The sequence below is a fragment of the Lacerta agilis genome, chromosome 8, assembly GCF_009819535.1.
Source record: "Lacerta agilis isolate rLacAgi1 chromosome 8, rLacAgi1.pri, whole genome shotgun sequence".
Taxonomy (NCBI): Eukaryota; Metazoa; Chordata; class Lepidosauria; order Squamata; family Lacertidae; genus Lacerta; species Lacerta agilis.
In genome coordinates this window covers 32,949,300-32,973,473 of record NC_046319.1, presented here as the reverse complement: position 1 = coordinate 32,973,473, position 24,174 = coordinate 32,949,300, and the positions used below count along the sequence as shown (strand labels likewise).

Here is a 24,174-nt window from a genome sequence, read left to right as displayed (position 1 = left end):
ACACAGTTTTGCTTTTCTCCTTCTTTGTACTTGTTAGCTGCATTTTAGGGGGTTGGTATTGGCTTTGTAGTATTAAGGATGGGAGAGGAATTCAATTGAGTTCATGCTTAAAGGCGAACCTACCCAATTTGCACTTTCTGAAACAATACATGGACTAAAACCTGCACTTCTCAGAATTTTGCAATGCTGTTTTCCAGCCATGTGTAAAGGGTAACGTATGCATATAACTGTGCATATTCATGGAGAAATTCACACAAAAATATGGATGAATTTTCATGAAGACCCTTAAAAAACATGCAAACTGATGGCAATGTGGAAAACAAAGGAGAAACAGAAATTGACAGATTCACCTATCACTATGTAGCACAGGGTGAGACATTGCTTTATATGATAACTCTAGTGGGCTGTAAAACATTGTGTTATGGCTTCTCCCAAAGATTTCTGGGAGTTGTGGTTTGTTAAGGATGCTAAGAATTGTTAGTGGGCCCCTATTCCCCTCATGCGGATGGCGCTGTGGTCTAAACCACAGAGCCTAGGGCTTGCCGATCAGAAGGTCAGCAGTTCGAATCCCCATGATGGGGTGAGCTCCCATTGTTTGGTCCCAGCTCCTGCCCACCTATCAGTTCGAAAGCACGTCAAAGTGCAAGTAGATAAATAGGTACCGCTCTGGCGGGAAGGTAAATAGTGTTTCCATGTGCTGCTCTGGTTTGCCAGAAGCGGCTTAGTCATGCTGGCCACATGACCTGGAAGCTGTCTGCGGACAAACACCGGCTCCCTCGGCCTATAGAGTGAGATGAGCACCTCAACCCCAGAGTCATGTGCGACGGGACCTAACTGTCAGGGTACCTTTACCTTTACCTTTATTCCCCTCACAGAGCTACAATTTTCAGAGTGGTTTCACAATAAATGCCTCTTCATAGGGAACTCTAGGAATGTAGCTCTGGTTGGGGAACATGGGTCTCCTAACTAACTCTCAGCACCCTTAACTACAATTCCCAAGATTATTAAAAGGAACCCATGAGTGACTGTCTCACTCTATCTATAGTATTGGCCACTACATAGCTATGACAATCTCCAAACCCCTGTGTGGACACCTGCATAGTGGGCCATGCTCTATGTGCAGTGCTGGAGAAGCTGTGCAACATCAGTGGGGTGGGGGTGGGGACTTTGACTCAATGGGGACATCTGTGTATGTTGAATGCATGAAGTGTGCTTTAAGACTCTCTTGTTTCCAGGAAATCATGGGAGCTGATATTCTACTGCTGTATGTAGTATTTCCCCACTGTTTTATTTGGCTCTCTGTGTGCACAACAGTCGTGCAAATGTGTGTGGGACAGTGCATTAGGAAGTGCACTGGAGGCCACTAGGCCGGTGGCTTTTCATGTCTTTAATCAGGTCCCTCCCTGCAGGCTTTTTGTGTGACTCTGGGTACATTCAGATGCAGGGAGTATTACATTAGTTTTCCTGATTATAATGCAAGTGCTTCCGTCACATATTTGAATGTTCCTCTCAAATGGCAGTACTTGTTGCATCGTGGAATTGTGGCTTTTTGATAGAAATACCACCTTCTCGTTTGAATTTCATTCACACCAGTAGGTGTGGGGCAAGACAACAGCAAGTGTCATTGGTCAACATTGCTACTACCTCACCCTTTCCACACACGCCTGCTTTTGCTCCCCCATGATCCCCCCCATAAAGACAGCATGGGGGGGGGGGAGTGTGCCAACCTTACAATTCATCACTTTATTCAATTTATTTAACACAGAAAATTGTGGGAGTAATTTGCCATGTGAATGCAGCCTAAGTCTTGATGCAGTTTGTGTGGAGTGGTTTTTGAAATCTTTGGCTGCAAAAAGACATGTGACACTTTCTACTTTCCAAAGTAAAATCCTGGATACACTAAGGAAAAGGGGGCTTTGAGGTTATTTCTGTCTAGAATAGGGCAGAGCTGATAATGATAGCAGATAGAAGTGGCAAGGCTACCACCTCTCTACTCTGTTGGTTGCTTTGGATTTGATCTGTGAGCCACTAGATTTGGTCGTAAGCCACTATTTTTGTCCAAATACTTGTCCTCATTTCACATCTATAAGAGAAGCAGTCTATTTGAACAATAGCTTCATGAGAACAGGAAGGATATTACCGAAAGCCCACAGATACAGCAATTCTTTGCTTGCTTGCTTGCTTGCTTTTAAAGATTGCTGTAGCTGTGAAAGGTGGTCAAGGGTGTGGTGGGGGTGGCACGGGATCTGAACGTGCTTTTGAATAGGAGATGCAATGAGCAAAGGTGATTTTCTCAGGAATGTTTATTAGCCAAGAGTGAGACCTTCGGGAGGGAGTGATTGATTGTCGTGCAGCATATAGCATGATCTACATCAATTCTCAGCAAGTGCAAGACATAATTCTGGATGCCTGGTGAAACGGAGCCATTAATGGGCATATATCTGAACCAATCATGTTATACCACTTGCACTGGGAGAAACTTCACAGGCTCCCATTGTGCATCTGGGATCAATTCAGGTGGCGGGTACAGTCCAGGTATGAGTGGGGTAGGGAATTGATGCAGTTGTATTTAAAAGAGAACATATACAATCCATACTTTCTGAAGCAGTATGAAAATGGAACTCATCTTTCCGTTGAAACTCACTATCCTCTGAATTTTTCAGTCTAGTTCTCTAGCCAAGTACAGTGTACAAAAAACACTTATAACTGAGCATATATTAGAGAGAGCATTGCATACACAGATGCATTATATTAGGAGAAATCATTTTTTGCAAAAAGTTGCATATTAGGCAAACATACATACCAAAACATGCATACTGTGAGAATTCACATCAAAGTGTTCCTGAATTTTCACAAGGATTTTTAAAAATGCATACTGATGTGGAAATGTGGGGATGTGAACTTAAGAAAAATAAGAAACTGAACTACAGATTCACCCATCCCTAGTCCAATTTCTGAAGTCCTAAATGGCTTGGAACTTGGATATATGGAGGAGGACCTTCTCCTATGTAGACATGGGGAACTGTCATCCTATGTGTCCTGACCCCTTGGCAGCAAGTTGGTATGTCAAATCCAAAGTTACAAGTCTGAGGGATAATCCATACAAGCACATGCAAAGGTCAGGAAATACAATCCAGAGTCAATTGAAGTAGCGAAGTCTGAAGACAGCAGTGAGGATACAGTCTAGAATCAAACCCAAAGCACAGTCCCATAGAGGTTCAGGGGCATCCAAGTTAAAGCCCATCAACATGGGCAGTTGAGCAGACACAGCACCTCAGCTCTGTTGCCCCTTTGTAATTTGCATGCTGATTGCATCATCTGGGTTTGATTAGGCTTGTGACCCCCACCTGTGCCAAGCCTACTACAGCTGAGGATCACACACTTCCTCTCAGGGCTAGCGAGCTCCACCTGCCAGCTAGGAAGCTGGGCTTTGGGCCCTTGCTTGCCTCAACCTCCTAGAGTGCCACTCCCACTGCTCCCTATACCTCAGCGACTGCCATGTTTGTGGAGACAGGGTCCTGTCTGGCTCCATTGATGGGTCCTGCTGCTCTGGATCCTGTGCACTGACCTCCATCCCGTCACCAGCCTCCATTACCCTGTGAGTACTTTCTCCTCATGCCCTGCTTTCCCAAGTGTGCCCCAGTCCTGGCTACACCTCTCGCCAGAATCCTCTTCCTCCTCCCTGTCGTCCTGCCAGTGCATGGCATGATGAATTGGATGCAGCCCACTCGTTCTCCCCATCTGACCTACAACCCTCCCCTTCTCACTCTTGTCCCCTACCACCGACAATTAGGCTTAAAGGGGGAAAACCTCCTTTTGAAGACAATCAATCGTTGTTTTCCCAAGCCTAGCCATTAAGCATTGCAATGTGTGTGAGAGAACCCCTTTCACTCCAAAAATGCTGCCTGTGACATTTAGGCTTGAGGTAAAGCTTTAGGCTGTAATATGAAGCACTTTAAAAAGTAACAACAGTTGAATTATCACACAGGGTTAGAGAGATTGCTCTTTGATGGGTGGTCCTGTATTAAGTATATGTTTGTATTATGTAGGTTTGTATTAAGTGTGTGTGCCATTCCATCAATTTTTGTGTAGTAAGGATTTGTTTGTGTATATCCATGTGTGTATGTTGTAGAGTGTCTTGATGTGCCGACTTTTGGAATGCCACACTCAACAGCTTTGTGGCAATGTAGGCCTCAGACAGATAAACATTCCTCACTCCTGCCCTGTATAAATCTTCCTGAAATGTAACATCCAGTGCTTTTTCCCCTTAAAAAAAATGTTTAGGGGTACTCTCATTTTGACTTAAGAAAATCACCATTTTATAGTTCAAATTGCAAAAAAAATCAATACAGTAAATGGACAAAAGTATAAAGATTCACAAAATGTTTAGGGCTATGCGTACCCTGCGTACCCCCAGAAAAAAAGCACTGGTAACATCTATGTGGATTTCTCAGGTCTGGGACTTCCCCATCTTGAAAGTTGGGGTGGGTTGTGACTGGCAATAAGGCATTTTCAGAGCCCTCTTTATGGAATCTGCCCTGCATCAAATTCAGCTGGAACAAAATCCCACAGGATTTTCCTTGTTGGAGTGGGTGAGCTCCTTGGATTTACTTTGTTTTGTACTAGAATAGAACCCCAAGATCTACCAACCAGAGCCAAAGGTGAAATACATGTAATAGAATTAAAGAACTGGGTGTCTCTGAGTGCAGACTCATAAGTTGTTTTCAGTTTTATACTAACACTGCTTTCACACAGAGGTCTACTCCCGATTACTCCAACTTTCTTCATTTCAGCAGCTGATCTGCCTTGAAAAGTCATGTCGGTTTGCTATTATTAAATATTGGGCATCATCCACTGATGCTGATCTACATGCAAATGTCCAGAGGTACAGTACGATCCCACCTCTGCTATCCCTAGCTTAGGAGCTTGATCCACTTGTTAGATTGAGCCATACTTGGGGTGTTACTTCTGAAATCATTACAAAGGACAGAACAGAATGCTCTGGATAGACCAGAGTATAGTTGCAGACAATTCCCCCTTCTTCTAAGAGTCCTATTTGTGGCATCTCCAGCTACAACCTATCTTTCATTTATTTTGGTTCAGTATGTTCCCCTTAAGTGTAATTATGCTTGAAGGAGAGAGAGGAGGGGGAAAAAAGACTTATTCTAAGCAAATATTCACTTCATTAGCATCAAAGTGTGTTCCCCCTTTTTCCTTCTTTCGTTGCTTCCTCCACAAATTTGGCAATTCAATTGTAAAGTGCCCAATGGGATCTCAGCGTGAACTCTTTCATTTTTCTTCCGAATGCTTATGCTCACACCATCCTGCCTTTAGCACAGAGCTCAGCCATCCCAAGTGCTAACCTTGCCTGCGGCCTTGTTATGGCGAAAATGCTGATGTCAACCTTTCCTTTTTATCTTCCTCCTCCTTTGATGCCCAATAACAATCTGACTGTTAACTTTCTCTTTCCCTTTACTTATACAGTTCCAGGTGGAGATCACTGATGCCAGTGGCAAAACCATAGAAGGCCCAGTCCCTCTACATATCATCATTATTGACCAGAATGACAACAGGCCTCTCTTCCGGGAGGTTACATCGGGCATGTCATGGAGGGGTCTCCAACAGGTAAACTATCTGCAGACATACTGCAATTGCTTATAGGTTTTGTTTCTCTGCAAATTTTATGCATGTTTATCCACCTGAACCCAATGTATGTTGGTTGACCATGATTGACCAGGTTCATTTGACGCAGAGACTGTGAACCTGTGGCTCTTGCAGATTGCTAGACCAATGACTCTCTACAGATGTCACAGGACCATTGGCCATGCTCACTGGGGTTAATGAGGGTTAAGAGTACAACAACACCTGGAGGGCCAGGTATCCCCCAACCCTAATTTATATCATCCTAAGCGCAAGGGACGGTGGAAGGGAGGATAACAGATATAATATGAATAAAAGGAAAAGGAAAAGGCAGTATATTGAATGCAATCAGTAACATGCTAAAATGAGCTAAGTGTTGCCAGTGGAAAACATTTTTGTCCCCTGAGCTCATTTATTCTAGCATTTAAAAAAAAAAAAGTGGTTGAGAATGGTTTCTTGTGCAGGATTTTTTTTTTTTAAAGAATCCAGATACTCCATTTGAAAAGTGTGACTATTTGATTTTGAATTATTTGGTGGATATGTTGTGCGTTTGTTTGTTGTAAACTGACGTAGTCATAGAAATGTAAAAACTAGATCATTGTCATTTTTTTGCAACACAACTGAGCTCTCCCACTGAGGCTGTGACCACTCCTGAATGAAAAATGTCTGCTGTATTATTATTTGGGGACTGGCTTGATGTAAGGGGTTGCGACAATATCCTAGAGATGCAGGGAATTGTTTTCAAAGTTTGCTAATGCACTTCTTGCAAAGCAAGACAAAAGTTTGTACTGTAAGGAGGGTCATAAAACAGTGAGATTGTGATGTTGACTACAAATGTAGAAGTGGGAGAAATCTGAGGAAGCACAACAAAGCTGCACCACTTCAGATTGTAAGTCGGAGTTGCCTTATTCAAAACTTTTCCCAACTAACACCCATACATATACACACATGCACACAGCATTCCTGAAAATTTTGTTAGCGTATCGGTCACAAACTTAGTGGCCTAACTCATGTCTTGCTGGCATTTTTTTTTATTTTTTTGTATTTTGGTAAAGAATGGGTGCATAAAAAATGGTACCTGCTACCCCTAGGAAGCTTTCCTTTAGCACAAATGTGCTTTTGAATCCAAACCACTGTTGTCAGGCATGGGAAACGTCAGGCCTGCTGGCCATATTAGGCCCAGCAGAGTTCCTAATTTAGCCTGCAGGCCTGTTTTCCCCAGAACACTCCCACCTGCCCTGCACTGGATGCAATGTATGGCTGGGCAGGTAAAGATGCAAATGCAGAGTGCACTCCATATTGTTCCTTGAAAATTAAGCCTTACTGGCAGCAGCATTCAGCACATCAATGCTAACATTGCTGTGATCGACACCTTTGGCTAGTTTAGATAACAAAACTGTCTGTTTGCAGATGTGGTGCACATCTGAACAGAGCCTGAAAAATGAACAAAATGGGGCTCACAGTGAGTCGATTTGAAGGCTTTGTCAGCACCAATCAGCATTCAGAGAAGTATCACCATCATGGCTAGTCGCTGTTGCTAGCCTTACCATCCAAGGATTTGTCCAGTTTCTTTTGAAGCTATCCAAGTTGGTGGCTATCATTGCCTCCTGTGGAAGTGAGTTCCATAGTTCAACTATGTGCTGTATGAACCTCGGGTTGCGGATGTAATCCGTGATGAAGGCACACCCGCAACCCGCAGCGTTCGCATCCTGAAGCGCCACGTCTGCACAGGCGCTGGCGCGATTTGGCACTTCTGCATATGCACGAAGTGCGATTTAGCGCCTCTGCACATGCATGAGCGGCAAAACCCAGAAGTAACCCATTCTGGTACTTCCAGGTTTCCCGCAGTCCGCAGCCCAAAAACACGTAACCTGAAGCGTCCATAACATGAGGTATGACTGGACTTTCTTTTATTTGTCCTGAATCTTCCAACATTCAACTTCATTGGCTGTCCATGAATTCTAGTCTTATGAGAGAGAGAGGGAAACATTCCTTTACCCATTTTCTCCATGTCATGCATGGTTTTATAAGCTGCTTTCATGTCACCATTTACTTGCCTTTTCTCAAAGCGAAAAAAAGTCTCAATTGCTGTAGGGGAGTTGCTCCATCCTTTTGAATCCCCTTCTCTGAACCTTTTCCCAACTCGGCATCACTATATAATTATGGACGATCAAACATATTGCCATTTTAAAATCCCACTCTTCCCAACCACACTGTTTTTTTCCTTTCTTACTATTTTTCATAGCAAGAGGGTTTTATAGGAAATAAATTTCTTACCAGGACAGATGTTTTAGCTCTTTTGTTGTGTTGCAAAATGACTCCTTGTCCCCAGTGATCGAATGTCTGGGTTCCTTAATTAGGGAGAAACTATAAAAGCTGGAGTGATATTAAACTTTATCTTTAAGCAAAGATAAAAATTGCTGAAGCCTGCAATGGAAAGCAAAGCAAATTCCCATTAGTCAATGTGACACCAACATTTTTATTTTTTTAATGAATACGCTAGTGCAGGGGAAGCCAATGTGGCACCCTGCAAATGGCAGTGGATGCCAAAGGTGGCAGTAAATCCTAGTCCTACTCAAGAGTAGACCTATTGAAGTTAATGGGCATGACTAACTTAGTTTCATTAATTTCAGTCAGTCTATTCTGAGTGGGATTTAGTTCATATACTTTACATGTGTGTCCCGTATTTCTGCCAATGAGCCAAAGGTGGCATATACGGTTCTCCCCACCTCTGTTTTATCCTCACAACAACCTGTGAGATAGGTCAGGCTGAAAAACAGTGATTCATCCAAGGTCACCACAATGAGCTTTGTGACTGAGTGGGGGAAGTAGTAATGGTCACCAACTTGGGTGGCTTGAAAAGAGGTCTGGACAAATTCATGAGTGAGAAGGCTATCAGTGGCTACTAGCCTCAAAGGATATGTTCTGCCTCCACAGCTGGAGGCAGTGATGCCTCTGAATACCACCTGCTGGAAACAATATAAACAGAGAGTGCTATAGTGCTTGGTCCTGCCTGAAGGTCTCCTATAGGCATCTGGGTGGCTACTGTGAAAACAGGATGCTGGGCTACATGGCCCATTGGCCTCATCCAGCAGGCTTTTCTTGGTTGACATCCATCTTTCTCAGGAGACAATGAGAAACTGTGCCTTCAGGATTGAAGTCAAACTGTTGGAGATACAGGTGGGTAGCCATGTTGGTCTGCCATAGTCAAAACAAAATCGAAAATTCTTTCTAGTAGCACCTTAGAGACCAACTGAGTTTGTTCCTGGTATGAGCTTTCGTGTGCATGCACACTTCTTCAGATACCTGTTGGAGAGTTACAGTGTGCTGTGGCTGTAGAGAATGGCATGGGAAAGACATGTTTTGTTCCAGCAGGGGCAGATGAAGGTGTCCAGTTGTGCTGATGCAAGTGTACACTGGTGTTTCTTCTGGTGGTCATTCCTCCTCTGTGGCTACAGAACCTGATTGATTGTCTCCAGGCGCTGTGGTCATCTGCAAGGGATTCCTACACAACAGGGTTAATGTTGCCAGCTTCCATGTCATGTTTGCAAGACATCTTTGTAATGCAGATTTCATTGCTAACAGGGCTGGTGCCTGAAACCAGCTCCCCGTGGAGCATGTCATTGGCAATTCTGCCATCTTCCATTATATGGACATGACCCAGCCAGCGTAGATGTCACTGAGACAGGAGCGCAAACATGCTGGGAATGTGGGTTTGGGAGAGCACATCTTTGTTTGAGACTGTCCTGCCATGTGATGCCCAAAATCTTCCTGATTCAGTTAATGTGGATTGAGGCATTGCACCTGGTGGGTGTAAGTTACCCACGACTCACTACCATAAAGCAGTGTGCTCAACATGCAATCCTGGTAGACATTCATCTTGGTATTGGTTCTTAGCATCACATTCTCCCATACCCTTTTGGAGACATGAGCCATTGTCATAGCTGCCTTGCCAATATGCTTGTCCAGCTCAGCATCGATGGAAAGATTGCTGGTCGTTGTGGAGCCTAGGTAAACAAAATTGTCTACCACCTCAAGCACGTGGTCACCAGTGCTAATGATGGTGATGTCCTGACTCAGGAAGTTGGTCTTTGCCAGGCTGATAAGGCTGGACTCCATGCAGGCTTGGACAAAATGGTTGATGAGTCCCTGTAGAGCTTCCTTGGAGTGCACTGTCAATGCTCCATCATCTGCAAACGATGCATCTCATATAAGGACCCACCACACTTTTGTCTTGACATGGAGACATGCCAGGTAGGACAGACCCCCATCACTCCTTGAATGGATGTACACAGTCAAGTTGAAGGCTCTTTGTGCATTCTTAGAATTTTTCACTGCTCTAGAAGATGCACCAAACTGCATCTGTGGTGATTGGCTATTCAAGACAGCTTCAGATGGAGCCAAGCATTCCTAGCTCTACCCTCAGTGGTTCCTGATGCAAACTGATGCAATTTCTTTTGTGTGAATGAGATCTCCATTGTAACCTGACTTCTTTGCAATTGCCACAGGCGTACATTTTCACTAATAGCGCCATTAAAGAAACTCTGAATTCTGTCCATGAGCAAGGACAAACCCCCAATTTCCTTTCTTCTTTACCGGAGAAACAAAATTGTAGATAGCTAACTCTCTAGAAGGACACTTTGTTGTGCCTGAGGACTGTATTCATAATGATCTAGTGAGGATGTTATCATATCACAGGTGAATGCGAGAGGCAATTACTGGCTGCAGTTCACAAGCAGAAGCCATCCACTGTCTACAAATGAGCTTAGTGAGGGGACAGCTAGCCAGACACTTAACAGGTATGCTGGCCTTTTGGAAATTTCAAAGCTGACAAAAGCTGCTGTATCTCCTTCCCTCCCTCCCTCCCTTAGGATTGCTTAACAGTCATCACTGGGATCCTATTTCATTTGCTTGAGTCAGTTTGCACCAGTGATTCCTCATATGTTTTTACTTCTATCTGAAGCTTGGAGCAAATCCTTCTGAGCCCAAAATGTGGTGTGTGTGGTTTGGTTGTTTTTCTTTTTTTTCTTTTTTCTTTTTTCTTTTTTAAGAGTGCCTGGTTAAAATTGCTTTTGAATCACATTTAGAAAAGAAAAGAAACATTGGCAACTTGTTTTTCCATTAAGCCGTAATAACCCATGTATATTGCATTCCTGCTGAGGAACCCCCAAAGCAGAACTGATGGAAAGTGCCTGCAAAGAATTAGCAGGAACAAAGGGGCATTGAGAACAGCACATGGCATGGAATTAAGAACAGTAGCCTTGAGGAACATTTAGTATCATAAAACCATTGTTTGCAGAACTGGATGCGGAAACAGGGAAGGGGCTTGTCTAACACAGGACATGCATTATGGATGACCACATGCTAGGAGGTTGTAAGCTGCTGTCATTCATTGAATGTGGTTTCATGGAAGCCTCATCAGTAGTGGCTGGTGTTTATCTGGACTGGTAAGGCAGAAGGAAGAGAGGCCATCAGCAGGCGGAGCCAATAACAGGCAGAACTAGAGCCAATGACAGGCAGAAGCAACCAGTTCTAGTTTTGTCCCCGTCTTCTTTCTCCCTGCTGAGTTCTACAAAGGGCAACACTGAGGCCAAGGAGGAGGAGCAATCTGACAGGCAGTGCTGCCACCCCTGGACTGGATGCAAGTAAGAAGGCAGGCAGTGAGGGGCTGGCAGAGGGCAGACTGGGTCCTACCCATTGGCCCTAATGGACCACCTTGCACTGCTCTTCTAGTCACATGCAGCATAGAAGGCTGCCCTCTTTCAGTTAATCTGATGCAGCAGCAGCAGCAAAATGAAGGTTAGTGTGGAGATGCATAGAAATGAAATCATCAGGGTGCAGGAATCCAAAGACATTAGGCAAAGTCATCAATACCAAAGTTCACCTGGGGAAATGGGCAAAGCTAGAGCTAATTCTTCTCCGATTGTCCATTCTGCAGCAATTATTGTTTGATGTTTATGTCTCCAGGATTATAATGAGAGTTGGTCTGCTGTTGTGTTGTGTGTGTGTGTGTGTGTGTGTGTGTGTGTGTTTGCATGCCCAATTCAGTTTTGCTTGTGATCATGTCTGGTGTGTAGGCAGGGGGAAAATAGGGCCACTTAAGCTTGCAAATGACTAAAATTGCATTCAATTTGCTGAGCACGGCAGGATCTCTTCTTGGCTATGACCTGTGATTCTAACAACCTCGGGGGAACTATGGGGGGTTGTCTTAAGAGCTTTCTGTAGTCAGCAGATTGAATAGACATGCTTTTTTCTTCCCTTTCATATACAAAGCACTTATAGCAGAAGAACCCATTCACAGACAATTTTGTTTCCTTACTGCTAAGTACATCCATAAGTGTGTCCTTGAATAAAATCCAAGGTGTTCCAATTATTAATCCACTACAGCCAATACTGATCTTCTCCCACCTCCTGGGACTTTGCATGCTTACTGTGCATGCACACACAGGACAGAACATGAACATAAATCAGGAGCCAGCATGGTGTAGTGGTTAGAGTGCTGCTTTGGGCAGCAGCTACTGAGGGTATGGAGCCATTGTGAGCTGTTTGGAGGACAAGAGTTGAGTATACCATGTGGCCTCCCCAGAGCACCTTAAACTAGTCAGCTACCCCTAGGTGCTTTGATGCTGTCCAATCACTGGTGCTGAAGTAAGATTCACATGTTCGGCTAGTTGATATATGTATGTGGAATGGGGTTTATGTTTTCCGCATGCATCAAACTGTATTGACCTGGAACACAGGAAGCTGCCTTATTCTGATTCAAATCATTGGCGCATCTAGCTCAGTATAGTCAATACTGATTCTCTTCAAAGTTTCAGGCAGGGGACGCTCCCAACCCCACTTGGAGGTGCTGGGGGTTGAACCTTGGCCCATCTGCATGCAAAACAGATGCTTCATACTTGGCCCTGGCACTGCCTGACCTACTTCTGCAAATACCTCCATGCTAAATGTTACATGTTCAACACTCAAAGCAATAGTATTATTTATAGCATTCTGCCTACAGAGTTTTATGAAAATAAGCAACACCCTGATTGATCAGTGGAGAAAACCTTGTAATGATAGTTACAAGTAAATTACAGACATGCAATTAGACTATTGCTAGCTCTAATGATCTTAAATTAAAACTGTGAATAAAAACATTCAGGGCAACATCAAAAGCAATTTTGTGTGTGTGTGTTACATACTTCACAGTGAGAAACAAATCAGTATAAACTCCTTTTGATGTTGCTTGCTTTTAAAGACCGGAGGGGGTGAACTTGCTGTGCAGTATGGGTATGAGCTCAAGAATTACTTTTGATACTTTGGGGGTTTCCCTTTGGACCTTTAGTAAGTCTTGTCTGGTTCTTGACTTGCCACTAGTTTCAACTTGTTCATGTAGTTCAGAGGTGGCCAACACGGTGCCTTCACAATCTTGTGGAATACAGTTTCCATTATCACTGACTTTTGGTCAGATTAGTTGGGGCTGGTGAGAATTGAAATCCAATAGAATTATAGAATTGGAAGGTACCCCAAGGATCATCCACTCCAATTTCCTGCAAAGCAGGAATCCCAACTAAAGTATCCATGATAAAACATTCAACCTCTGCTTAAAAATCTCCAATGAAGAAGTCACCACCTTCTGAGGGCATCTGTTCCACTGTTGATAGCTCTTACCACCAGAAAGTTCTTCCTGATGTTTAGTGGGAATCTCCTTTTTTTGTAACTTGGTTACAAAGCTGTTGGTACGGGTCCTACCCTCTGGAGCAGAAGAAAACAAGCTTGCTCCATCTTCCATGTCACATAGCATTTCTCCTTCTTCTCCATACAGAGGATTTACCATGTGCTTGTTCTTCCTCTTGCTTCAAACATTGCCAAATAAACATTTTTGATAATTTTTAACCTTTCTTGCAAGCCTCATTCTGAGCTTTGGCCTGCCTGACCTTTTCCCACAACTATTGACTGCTCATGTATACTCTCCCTTCGTGATTTCCCATTTTTATACTTGCCTTCTTAATCTCAACTCATCTGTAAGCTCCTTATGCAGCTACACTGGTTTATTTAGATGCCTCTCACTTTTTATTCATTTGTAGCTTTCATTTGTCCAGCTTTGTTTGTATGCTGGGCATATTTCTTTTGAGATGTTGGTCCATCCAGCTGTGATTGGCACAAGCTCTCCCAGTACTATCTTAGATCCTGTTACCCAGAGATAACAGGAATTGAACCCAGGACCTTCTGTGTGAAAAGCATGTGCTCTTCCACTGAAGTATGTCACCATCCCCTTATTTGAATCTGTCTTACACAGCATCAGAGCATTGATCCATCTAGCCTATTCTGACTGGCAGCAGATCATCCATGCCTTGGTTTTCTATCTCCATTGTCCTTTTATTTGGACACTGCAGTAATTGACTTCAGAATTCTGTGTCCAGGGCAGCTGCCAACCAGCTCCATCTGGTACGCAGGCTGAGACCCTACCTGCCTGTGGACTGTCTCGCCGGAGTGGTGCATGCTCTAGTTATCTCCCGCTTGGACTACTGCAATGTGCTCTATGAGGGGCTACCTTTGAAGGTGACCTGGGAACTGCAACTAACCCAGAATGCGGCAGCTAGACTGGTGACTGGGAGTGGCCGCCGGGACCATATAACACCGGTCTTGGCTCCCAGTATGTTTCTGAGCACAATTCAAAGTGTTGGTGTTGACCTTTAAAGCCCTAAATGGCCTTGGCCCAGTATACCTTGGCCCATCTCCACCTCCATCGTTCAGCCCAGACACAGAGGTCCAGCTCCGAGGGCTCCCTCCTTGTAAGAAGTGAGGTTACAGGGAACCAGTAAGAGGGCCTTCTCAGTAGTGGTGCCCGCCCTGTGGAATACCCTTCCGTCAGGCGTCAAGGAAATAAACAACTATCTGACTTTTAGAAGACATCTGAAGGCAGCCCTGTTTAGGGAAGTTTTTGATGTTTGAAATTTTATTCTGTTTTTAATGTTCTGTTGAAAGCTGCCCAGAGTGGCTGGGGAAACCCAGCCAGATGGGAGGGTAGAAATAAGTTGTTGTTGTTGTTGTTGTTGTTGTTGTTGTTGTTGTTGTTGTCAATTAAGCCCTGCATTCATTTTCTACTGTACTTCCCACATTTCATGTCCCTTTGACCTCACTGCTTACACTCCCCCCACCATACATTGCAACATATTTGTAACTCAGGACAATACTTGTGGCAATAGAGTGGAATGTACCACTTCAGGATGCAGGTGGTCCTTAAAAAAAAAAAAAGGTTTTAATGTCCTACTGCTGTTGGAGGAAGTATGCTTCTGAGTACCAGTTGGTGGGGATCACAAGTGGTGAAAGTGCTGTTGTGCTCAGGTCCTGCTTGGGGGCTTATCAGAGGCATCTGGTTGTCTGCTGTGAAGACTGGACGGACCTTTGGCCTGGTCCAGCAGGGCTCTTACTATGTTCTTGTATTCTTTTTGCCTTTGTGATATTATCTAGCAAGCCAACAAACCTCTCTGCATGGAAAACAACACCCACCCACACCAAGGAGAGAGGTTCTTTCCTAGATGTGTCTTTGCATAGTGTCATTTTCAGGGGATAATCTTTTGGGTGGGGGATGGAATGACAGGTGGTAGCCATCAATACTTAGAAGGACCACTGCAGCACTAAAACTGATGGCAGAAATGGGGGGGGGGTAGAGCTAGTAGTGGTGGTACTACTACTACTGCGTTTTATCCCAACTTCTGAGGAGCTCAGTGTGACATGTATGGTTTCCCCCTCCTCTCTATTTTACCCTCACAACAACAAATGTGAGGGAGGGAGGTTAGGCTGAGAGATGGTGACTGGCCTCAAGGGCACCCAGTGGGCTGAGTAGAGATTTGAACTCTGGTCTCCAAAGCCCTAGACCAACACTGTAACCACTGGGTGCAACACTGGTTCTACACACAGAGCACACAAGCATACTGGCACCTCAAAAATTCTAAATAAAACTTTAACCTTGCCTTTAATCAAAATTGCAGTCTGTGAGTCCTGAACAGAAAAGATAACAATATCTCAACCATTTTTCATCATTGTCTTCTGCATTAAAATGCTGCTTTTGCAACCTATTTCCCAGGCCCGGAACAATCAAAGCAACCATGTTTGGGGATCTATTTATATTAGACTGTTGGTTTGTTAATTAGGGAGGGAAAAAAGCATGTTCCTTAATTAAAGAACAAATGAATTTTTTAAGGAAGCATTGAGGATCCCCTCTGGGTACTAAAGATTGTGGGCTTCAACAAGCTAGCATAATTCTGCAATGCTTTGCCAGGAGAAACTCATTTGTGCCGCGGCATGCTGAAAGAGGCTTTATTGTCTCTCTTTAAGCATCCATTTGTGTGTCCTCCGTGGGACCGAAGGGAGAGGTATGTGCTTAGAAATAACAGGGGAAGGGTCAAGGAGATAAAATCAATTCATCTAAGCAGCTAATTGGTAGCTAGTGCCACATGCTTTTGAGTCAAAGTGATGAACTGGAAAGTGAACAGATACTCCATATGTGCTGCACGTGCATGCAATGCTGGGTGCTTGTCCCACACTTAACTCAGAGTTTGTTGTCTTGGGGAAGGAGTGCTTGTTTTCCAGCTGGTGTATTAATGTATTAATTCTGTCAGAAGTGCAACAGCAGGGATCTTTGTTTGTAACTGAAGGGCTAATTCTTTTATCAGTAAGTCAGCTAACCAAGAGGTAGGAGGTGTTACTTAGCAATCAGGCAGAATGGGCATGATGTTTGTGGAGGTAGTACATGCCCTGGTTGCCTGCAGTTCTGAGGGAGTTTTCCTGCTGGATGTTTGTTTGAAAGTCTCACTGCTGTGTAAAAGGTCTGATGTGAGAAAGTCCTGTTCCTTTCTCCTTAAGTTGTACACTGTTTTCGTTCAGTTTCCACAGTAAAGTGTTATCAGGATTTATTTTCTGTCTGGACTCTGCCTGTGTTATATAAGTGACTTCATGTGGAGCTTTAAATGGGAAGTTCCAGGAAGCTGAGAAGTCTGCAGGGCCTAGTTCTAAGGAGCAGAACAAAACGGTTCAATTTAATTAGAATTTTGGATTGTCATGTGCTATAGGTTCCCATGTTCTGCTTTTGCATTTTTTTGTACTGCTGTTTATTACCACTCTTTCTTTTGGTATTTCAAATGCTTTATGGTTCATAATATTTTAAACTGAGATGCAGTGAAGACTCTCTGACTGGAAAAAACTCATATATACAGTATTAGGCCTGTGCACTAAATTTGAACCTCAAGCCACATTGGGCCTATTTGGAGAGACTTGGGCACTGTATGAGTCTGGTTCAGACAACCACATATAGTTATGGGTTGGGCTGGATGGCCCAGAGTCTCCTGCACAATACTTCCTACTTCCAGATCATCCCTTCCATGCAACAGTGTATGTATGAGGGAAATACTGCAAAGTGTGAATGATGCAAGTGGCTTTTCCCTATGTGCTGAGCAGAGGGGTTGATTAGGCGTACGGAGGGGTCGGACCAGTTTCAGTAGGTAGGTGGGAATGAGATGCAAGTTCTCCTTTTCCCTGCCCCTCTCCTGGGTATATGTTTAATCAGGGTATTTAAATGATAATTAAATATTAGCACATGGGTCAGTTCATAAAACATTTGAATTTTAGTTAGGATCCTTTGCACAAGTACTCTTCCCCTAATGTACCATTCAATCTAAAATTGCATGGCATCTTGGTACATAGGAGATGTATTATGGTCCCTATTCACATAGAATTACTGGTGGCAGGAGCCAAGTAGTGGGGTGCCTAGTCCCATTCCTGTTATTAGATGTGAATCATCCATTTTAGACACCGGCCTTGTTTCTTCTCTGACAGCCTCCATAGGTAGTTCAGGGGCTGGTACCTTAAAGTGGTGGCGCTGTTTTGCCTTGGGCCCAATGCTAATTTCATTTTTGAGCCCTTTAACATTCATGTAGGAGGTCATAAATTTCTCTCTCACACACACATCTTGCAATCATGGACCATATATTTTAGGTGTCAGGTTTAGAGACTGATGATCTCAGCTGCATTATTTCAAGTCCTGGCTTTCCTGCCTTCTTCCCACACAAGCGGACGTAAATCCCACTGCCCCAGCTACAAGGGTCTTATAACAATGGAGAGTCATTTCAGATGACAGCTATACATCTGATGCAGCCTGATGCTGAATGTTCAGCAGAGGGCGACGTATAAATTATTGACGCAGGTGACATAAGTCTGCTATCTGAAGAGCTGCCAGTATCAATCAATAGAGAGATTTGCTCCACCTTTGTCACCCCGAAAAAAGTGAAGGAAGGAAAATCTAGCTACCATACAGATTTCATGCTCTTTTTTATTTTATTTTTTATTTTTATTTTAAAGAGTGCTGCAGTTTAAAGTGATTTCTACCCTGTTTGAAAGAAAACCTCTAGTTTGGAATTACAGTCAATGACCATTACATGTGGGGGTTCCATTCCTGCCCCCCCATGCATTGACAGAGTGTGTATAAGTGCACATCATCCCATTACACCCTGCTTACATTCCACCCTTTTAGTGACATGTTTAGTGACATTTTCGGGTCACTTCCAGATTTGGTGGCATGTGCATGTGCACGATTGCATGTCATTCAGATGCTTGTTAATTAGTCATTGCCTGTACTTTATATTGATAATCCTTTGTACTTGCTAGGAGTATGGTGGTGGTCTTGGATGCTTGAGGAATTTGATCTTTGATCGATGTTGCTTTAGCAGTGGGTTTGGTATCTGGAATCTTCATTGCATTGTCCTTGAGATCTCGTGTCCGAGTCTGTGCACTAGTTCACTTCCTACTGCAACAGCACATAAGGTCATTCTGTTGGCCTCCAAAAGGATGTAAATTTGACTCAACTCCGAGTACTGCTGTCTAAGCCATTTGGAGACCTAACTGTCAGATAGCTAGATTGCAGGACAAAAATGTGAACACATAGAAGATTTCTTCCTAAAAAAATAATAATACAAGGGCATTTATTTTCATAAAAGTCTGCATTAAAAGGAATGCTTGTTCAACAGAATTTTGAAACCTAATACTGCAAAATTCACAGTATTAAAAAAAAAAGACCTCCAGCAACTCTTCCGCAGCTTCTGGGAGATAGTTGGCATGATAGATTACTTCTTGATGTAGCAAATCAATACATCTTTATTTGAGAGAAAAGTTTTAAAATGTAATCAAGAAGCTTTGGCAAATTGGATTTAATGTTTTCTCCGCTCTGTAAAATCAGCCTCTCTCCCTGCGGTTAAGCATTATCTGGCCTTCAAAAATCTAAATTGGTGAACCCACAAAACACTCCTCACTGGTGTGTCTGATAGAGTATTATCCCCATGTATACCTTGGTAGATAATACATAATGTATGTCCAATGAAAGGGCAAACAGCAAACCCTATGGACAATCTGCTGGATCCGTTTAATTAGCTCATTTGTTATAATAGCTTGGTCTTTAAAAGATAGGGCTTCCTGCTTGAAAATCTCATAAATAACAAAAACGCCTTGAAAAATAGCCCTGGAAGAAACATCGCAATGTGACTCTCCCAATTTGAGGCAACGTTTGCATTCTAGACTCCCCTGGGTTTAGATGGACAGCTGCAGTTTTGGTTTTAAGTTGAGATACTGGAAAACCCCAGAGGGGTTAGACCTATGTTTGGGCTAATGGTTCTTGAGATACTTCCTCATTATCGATAACACAATGTAACATCGCAAACATGCTAAGTAAGATTTGCTGCATCAGACAAATTGAACATCTTAGTCCAGGATCGTGTTTTCCATGGTGACCACCCAAATGCCTCCTGGGAGAACACAAGCCTGACTTAAAGACAGTCTTCCACACTGCTGTTCCTCCACTTACAGTCTGGAGGCTTCATGCAGTCCTCTTAGTAGCCATTGATAGACTTCTAATCCCATAAAATTGCTTATTCCCTGTTTAAAGCCACCTCCACTGAAAGGGCTGGGAACCATGATGGAAAAATATATTCCTACCATCCTTCTTCCCTCACCACACATTTTTGCTTTTTGCAATGGCAGCTCCTGGGAGTTGTAGGTGTCTGCTCTGAATGTACAGAACGAAGCCATTTCCAGCTACCTGTGGTGGCTGTTTCTCATTGGAACTGGTAAGCAGAAGGCAGGGAGGCCAACAGCACATGAAGGCTCAGCCAATGACAGGCAGAGCCAGTTATTCAAGTTTTGTCGTCATCCTCCTCCTCCCTGCTCATTTCTACAAGGGACTAAGGAGAAGGAGGAAGAGGCAGATAGAAGGCAAACAGGTGACTGCTGGCTGAGGGCAGGCTGAAGTTGGGGGGACAGTATACCATTCACTCTCGTGGGCCATTCAACCTAATACACCAACATCCACTGAGGATAAAAAAGCTAAAACCAAAATCTGGAATCACCCATCCACCCACACCAATCTCCAAGCTGTGAGGGTCTTCAAGGGCCCTTCTAGCATGTATCTGGGTTTGATTTCCTTGGAATGAAGTCACTGGATACTTACAGCATTTCTGTGGCATATGGTAGGTTTTATACATACATATAGGCTTGGCAGAAGATAACACTCCCAGCAGATCTTTCTTCCCCATTGGTTTCTAGGGTGGCTCCAAAGCAACAGCTTTGGATTGTTCACAGAGAGCAAATCAGACCTCAGTGCAACCTGAATTGAAGGCTAGCTTGCAATCTCCCCTGACCAGGAAAATGGATGTATGAAACCAACTCCTGTGTTTCTTGCCTTTTCACTAATATGACAGCTTTGCTTGGTCCTCAGGAACCTGTCTGGATGTGCCTGGGCCAAGCTTTTTCTATATTCATGCTAATGCTGGGTCCTTTTTTGGTTAGGGTTACTGAGCTGGGGTGGATGGGAATTGCACCCAGAAGAAACACCCTTCCTTTTTGCGGTTTCCCACATATTGTAGAATGTGAATGATCACCTTGATCAGTTGCAGACAACATGGTGCCCTCCAGATACTGGTGAAGTCCAACTCCCATCAGCCCCAGCCACCATGGCCAGTGGTCAGTGATGACAGGAACTGCAGGATTCTAGCAATATATGGAGGGCACCATGTTGGTTATCCCTGGTCCAGATTATTGGAATGTGATCAGTGAGCAGGAATCCTGATTTCTCCCATTCTGTGCACCTCCACATCAGCAAGGATTGCCTCTTGGACAGTCAGTAGCCTGAGCTGTAAGCATGTCTGGCTGCAACTGTACCAGCCGCGCCTGCAGATGAGCTCATTTCACGGTCTTTGCTCTCTGGCTTTGGCCCAGAGCATTTTCTGCCTGCAATTGGACTTCCTTAATTTGTCTTTTCCACACCCTGTAAAATAGCATGAAGATCACGGCAATGTTTCACATTGTTCTAATTGCATTTTAATTGTCCTGTGTCCACCCTGTTTTTACAGGGGGAGGGTGGATTTGCAGACCGAAATGATTGCTGTGTTGCAATACTCAATGATCACACTACTCTAGCTGGAATGCACACTTTTCCTCTGGCCCTCCAGTCTTACGTACCATTGTTCTAAACAACAAATCCAGTTCAATATCAAAAGTCCACCAAAACACTCCCATTTAATTGTCCCCGGGTCCAACTCTATCAGTGCTTTGCCTTTTAATCTGGTGGTTTACAGACTGCATCCTAGCTGTTGAACACATAATGTTGCATTTATGAGATAACCTGCTGTTTTGACAACGGCACACTCTCAGATATAACTCCAAACCATGATTTGATTGGGTGTCCCAGGAACTTGGTTTCAAGGACACCATTCACACTTTTTCATCTCTGTTCATCACCAAAGAAAAGAGAAGGTAACTTCAAAAAGAGGACCTGGATTTGCATAAAAATTACAGCTAACTGAAGAAGTACCTCTTGTCCACCCAACCTGCCTGATTGCTAAGACTGTTGGATGCGGCTAGTTTTCATTTCTCCCCCTTTCTTATTTTTTTCCAGTCTTAAATTCAGTTCTCCACATTCTCATATTAGTTTGTGAACTCTTTTTCTTTTTAAAAAGCATCATAAAATTCACAAGCATTTTAGTACTAGTTTCTCTGCATTTTTGTATGCAATTCTGCTCAATGTGCACATTTCTTCACACAATTGCCCATATTTTTGTATGTTATTGTCACCAATGTATGCACTTAATGCACACTTTGCCCCCAGTTTATGTACCTTTTTGGACATTACTTGGCTGGAGAACCGCATTGCAAAATTTTCACCTTTAAATGGGAGCTGAATCAAAATTGACCTCCATCTCTAGCTGATGCCTTCCCGGTCATGCTCCAACCTGCAGAGGTTTGCTCAGCAACAACCAGAAAGGGGCCTCCCCCCCCCAAAAAAAGCAGCACCCTCTTCATGAGAACTGCACTGAGGCAAGCACCTCTATTAACCAATCTCTGCAGTTTCTGAAAATGTGTTTGTTTTCTGCACACCTTTGTTGGCCAATTCATACCAGCTGTTTCTTCTCACTGTCTGGCACAACAACCATCACAGCTGCTGTTTTATTCTGAAATTTGTATGTTTTCCTGATGTTTTTCTGAACCGCCTGTTATTATACACAAAAGGTGGCGTAGTAGTGAACAAAATAAGCAAGTAAGAGAAATACAAAGATGCACATTTAGAAGTTGCTTAATAGTTTGAATATTCTTAGTAGTAATTAAGGTTATGTCAGGCATCTTCGCTGTTGAGCTTTTGGTGAATGCTCAACCTTCATTATGCTGGCCTTTTCATTCCTATTCCCTATTCCTTTATTCTTATTTTTAATTCTGGATTTAGATCATTGCAACCCACTGTGGGATCTGCTGGTGAAGCGTGGGTAACATTTAGTAGTAGTAATTGCAATAATAAAAAAAATTGGTCAGTCTTCCAGGGGCCAAATGTCAATGGTGGCTGTGTCCCCGTCCACACATATGCAATGTTCCTCCTTAACTAATCTGTACACATCAGCTGGTGAAGGGGATAGTGATTTGTGGCTCCAGCAATCGGTCTACTTCATGCCCAATCCCTTTTGCCATTATCACTAAAATCAGTAGGGTGCTTGGGAGGGCATAAAAATCTGGGGGTTTGTGGCAGCAGAAAATCAGGCTCCCTGGTCTAAGGGCTAGCCACTGCTGCTGTAGATGCTACAGTAATGCAGATCTTGGTTGCGCCCCCTTGCTCTACAGCTCTGACAGCTACTTTACTGCTCAGTCCTTTCTTATTTATGATGGTTCTTATTCCCGTTGCTCTTAGTACATATTTGTGCCTCCCCTCTCTCTCTATCTCTCTGTGGATTTCCCCCCTCCAGCTATGACGTGGCTTGTATTGGATGTGTGTTGGTTTAAGGTCTTCAGGATCAACAAGCATGGCTGTTTTATTTCTACAGTGACACTTTTTGTTGAATGCCTTTTGATTTTAATAAGTTCCTGTTTAATTAATTGTATTGTTGCTTTTATTATTGCATGCCAATGGTAGGGGCCTTCAGGCAGAGAGGGGTGTGCATATTATAAATAAGTAACTGCTATTATTAATAAATAAGTGTGCTGTTGAATTGAGTATGGGCTGGGGCTTATGAGGTTCATGCACTAGAGCATAAGTCTGCTTATTCTCTCCTTAGAATAGCAGCATGCAATCCCTGGAGCTGAATCTAGTTCTCACATAGCCCTCTTTGTAAATGTTCCAAGAACCAAAGAAGTCATGAAGGTTGCCAGCGATGAGGGCAGCTTTGTGTACAAAGGGGGAATCATTCCCTGCTACCTTTGCAGGGCCATTTGCCCCCCTGAGATAGTGGTGAGGAGGAATTGGTGACCTTTGTTGGGATAGCATACTTTTAGGTGAAGGGCTTGCATTCTGATAGCCAAAGGTTTTCCTTTTTTATTCTTCCTTTAAAAAGTGTGTGCGCGCACACACACACAAGAACAAAGCTAATCTACCACTCCAAGAGGCAGGTCATTCCTTTGCCAATGTGGGCCAGAATGCCCATGGGAAAAATGTTGATGCAGTGTCATTTCCAGGGGGCATTTGCAGGGTGTGTGTGGCCCAAAAGTGCTGTGACATCCTCACCTATTAAATAATATTAGTACCACCTTCAGAAAGGGCTTAGAATGTTGGAAGGCTGGATGCAACTCAGATTGCAGAAGAGGAGTTTGCAAGGGATTCAGACAGACAGAGTGTAGGACAACAACGTGCCCAGACAATCCTCATATCTTTAACCTCTCAGCGTTCATCTCTATTTCCTTGTTGTTCAGAGTGATACCTCTTAAGTTGCATCTTGTTTAGAACTTCCTCCTCCTCCTCACACTTCTCTCTTGGATCTCAAAATGGAAGTTATCTTTAACCATCCTCTGAGAGAACTAGTTAGATTACAAGTGGGCGTTTTTCTGTTACATATTTTCTGCAATCAGTAAACAAGTTTATTACTTTCTTACCTACAAGCATATCTCTCTGTGTGTGAATGAAACAGGTAAACTCTACTCTCTAACCAAGAACCATGAGCTAAATGCTGCATACTAAAGGGTTTCAGTAGGTAGTTCGCCCATATGAACCTTTCTGGCCTCTGAGTATCTTTGATGGAGGCCTCACAG

The 24,174-nt window shown here is 43.5% G+C and overlaps 1 protein-coding gene across 1 annotated transcript in view; it reads left to right on the top strand.

Annotated features, from left to right (window-relative positions):
- The window catches only part of CDH13 (cadherin 13), a 587,120-nt gene that overhangs the window by 336,572 nt on the left and 226,374 nt on the right, over positions 1–24,174 (top strand). The window contains 2 exon segments of the mRNA XM_033156828.1: positions 5,485–5,587; positions 5,590–5,625. Coding sequence (XP_033012719.1) covers positions 5,485–5,587; positions 5,590–5,625 — 139 coding nt within the window.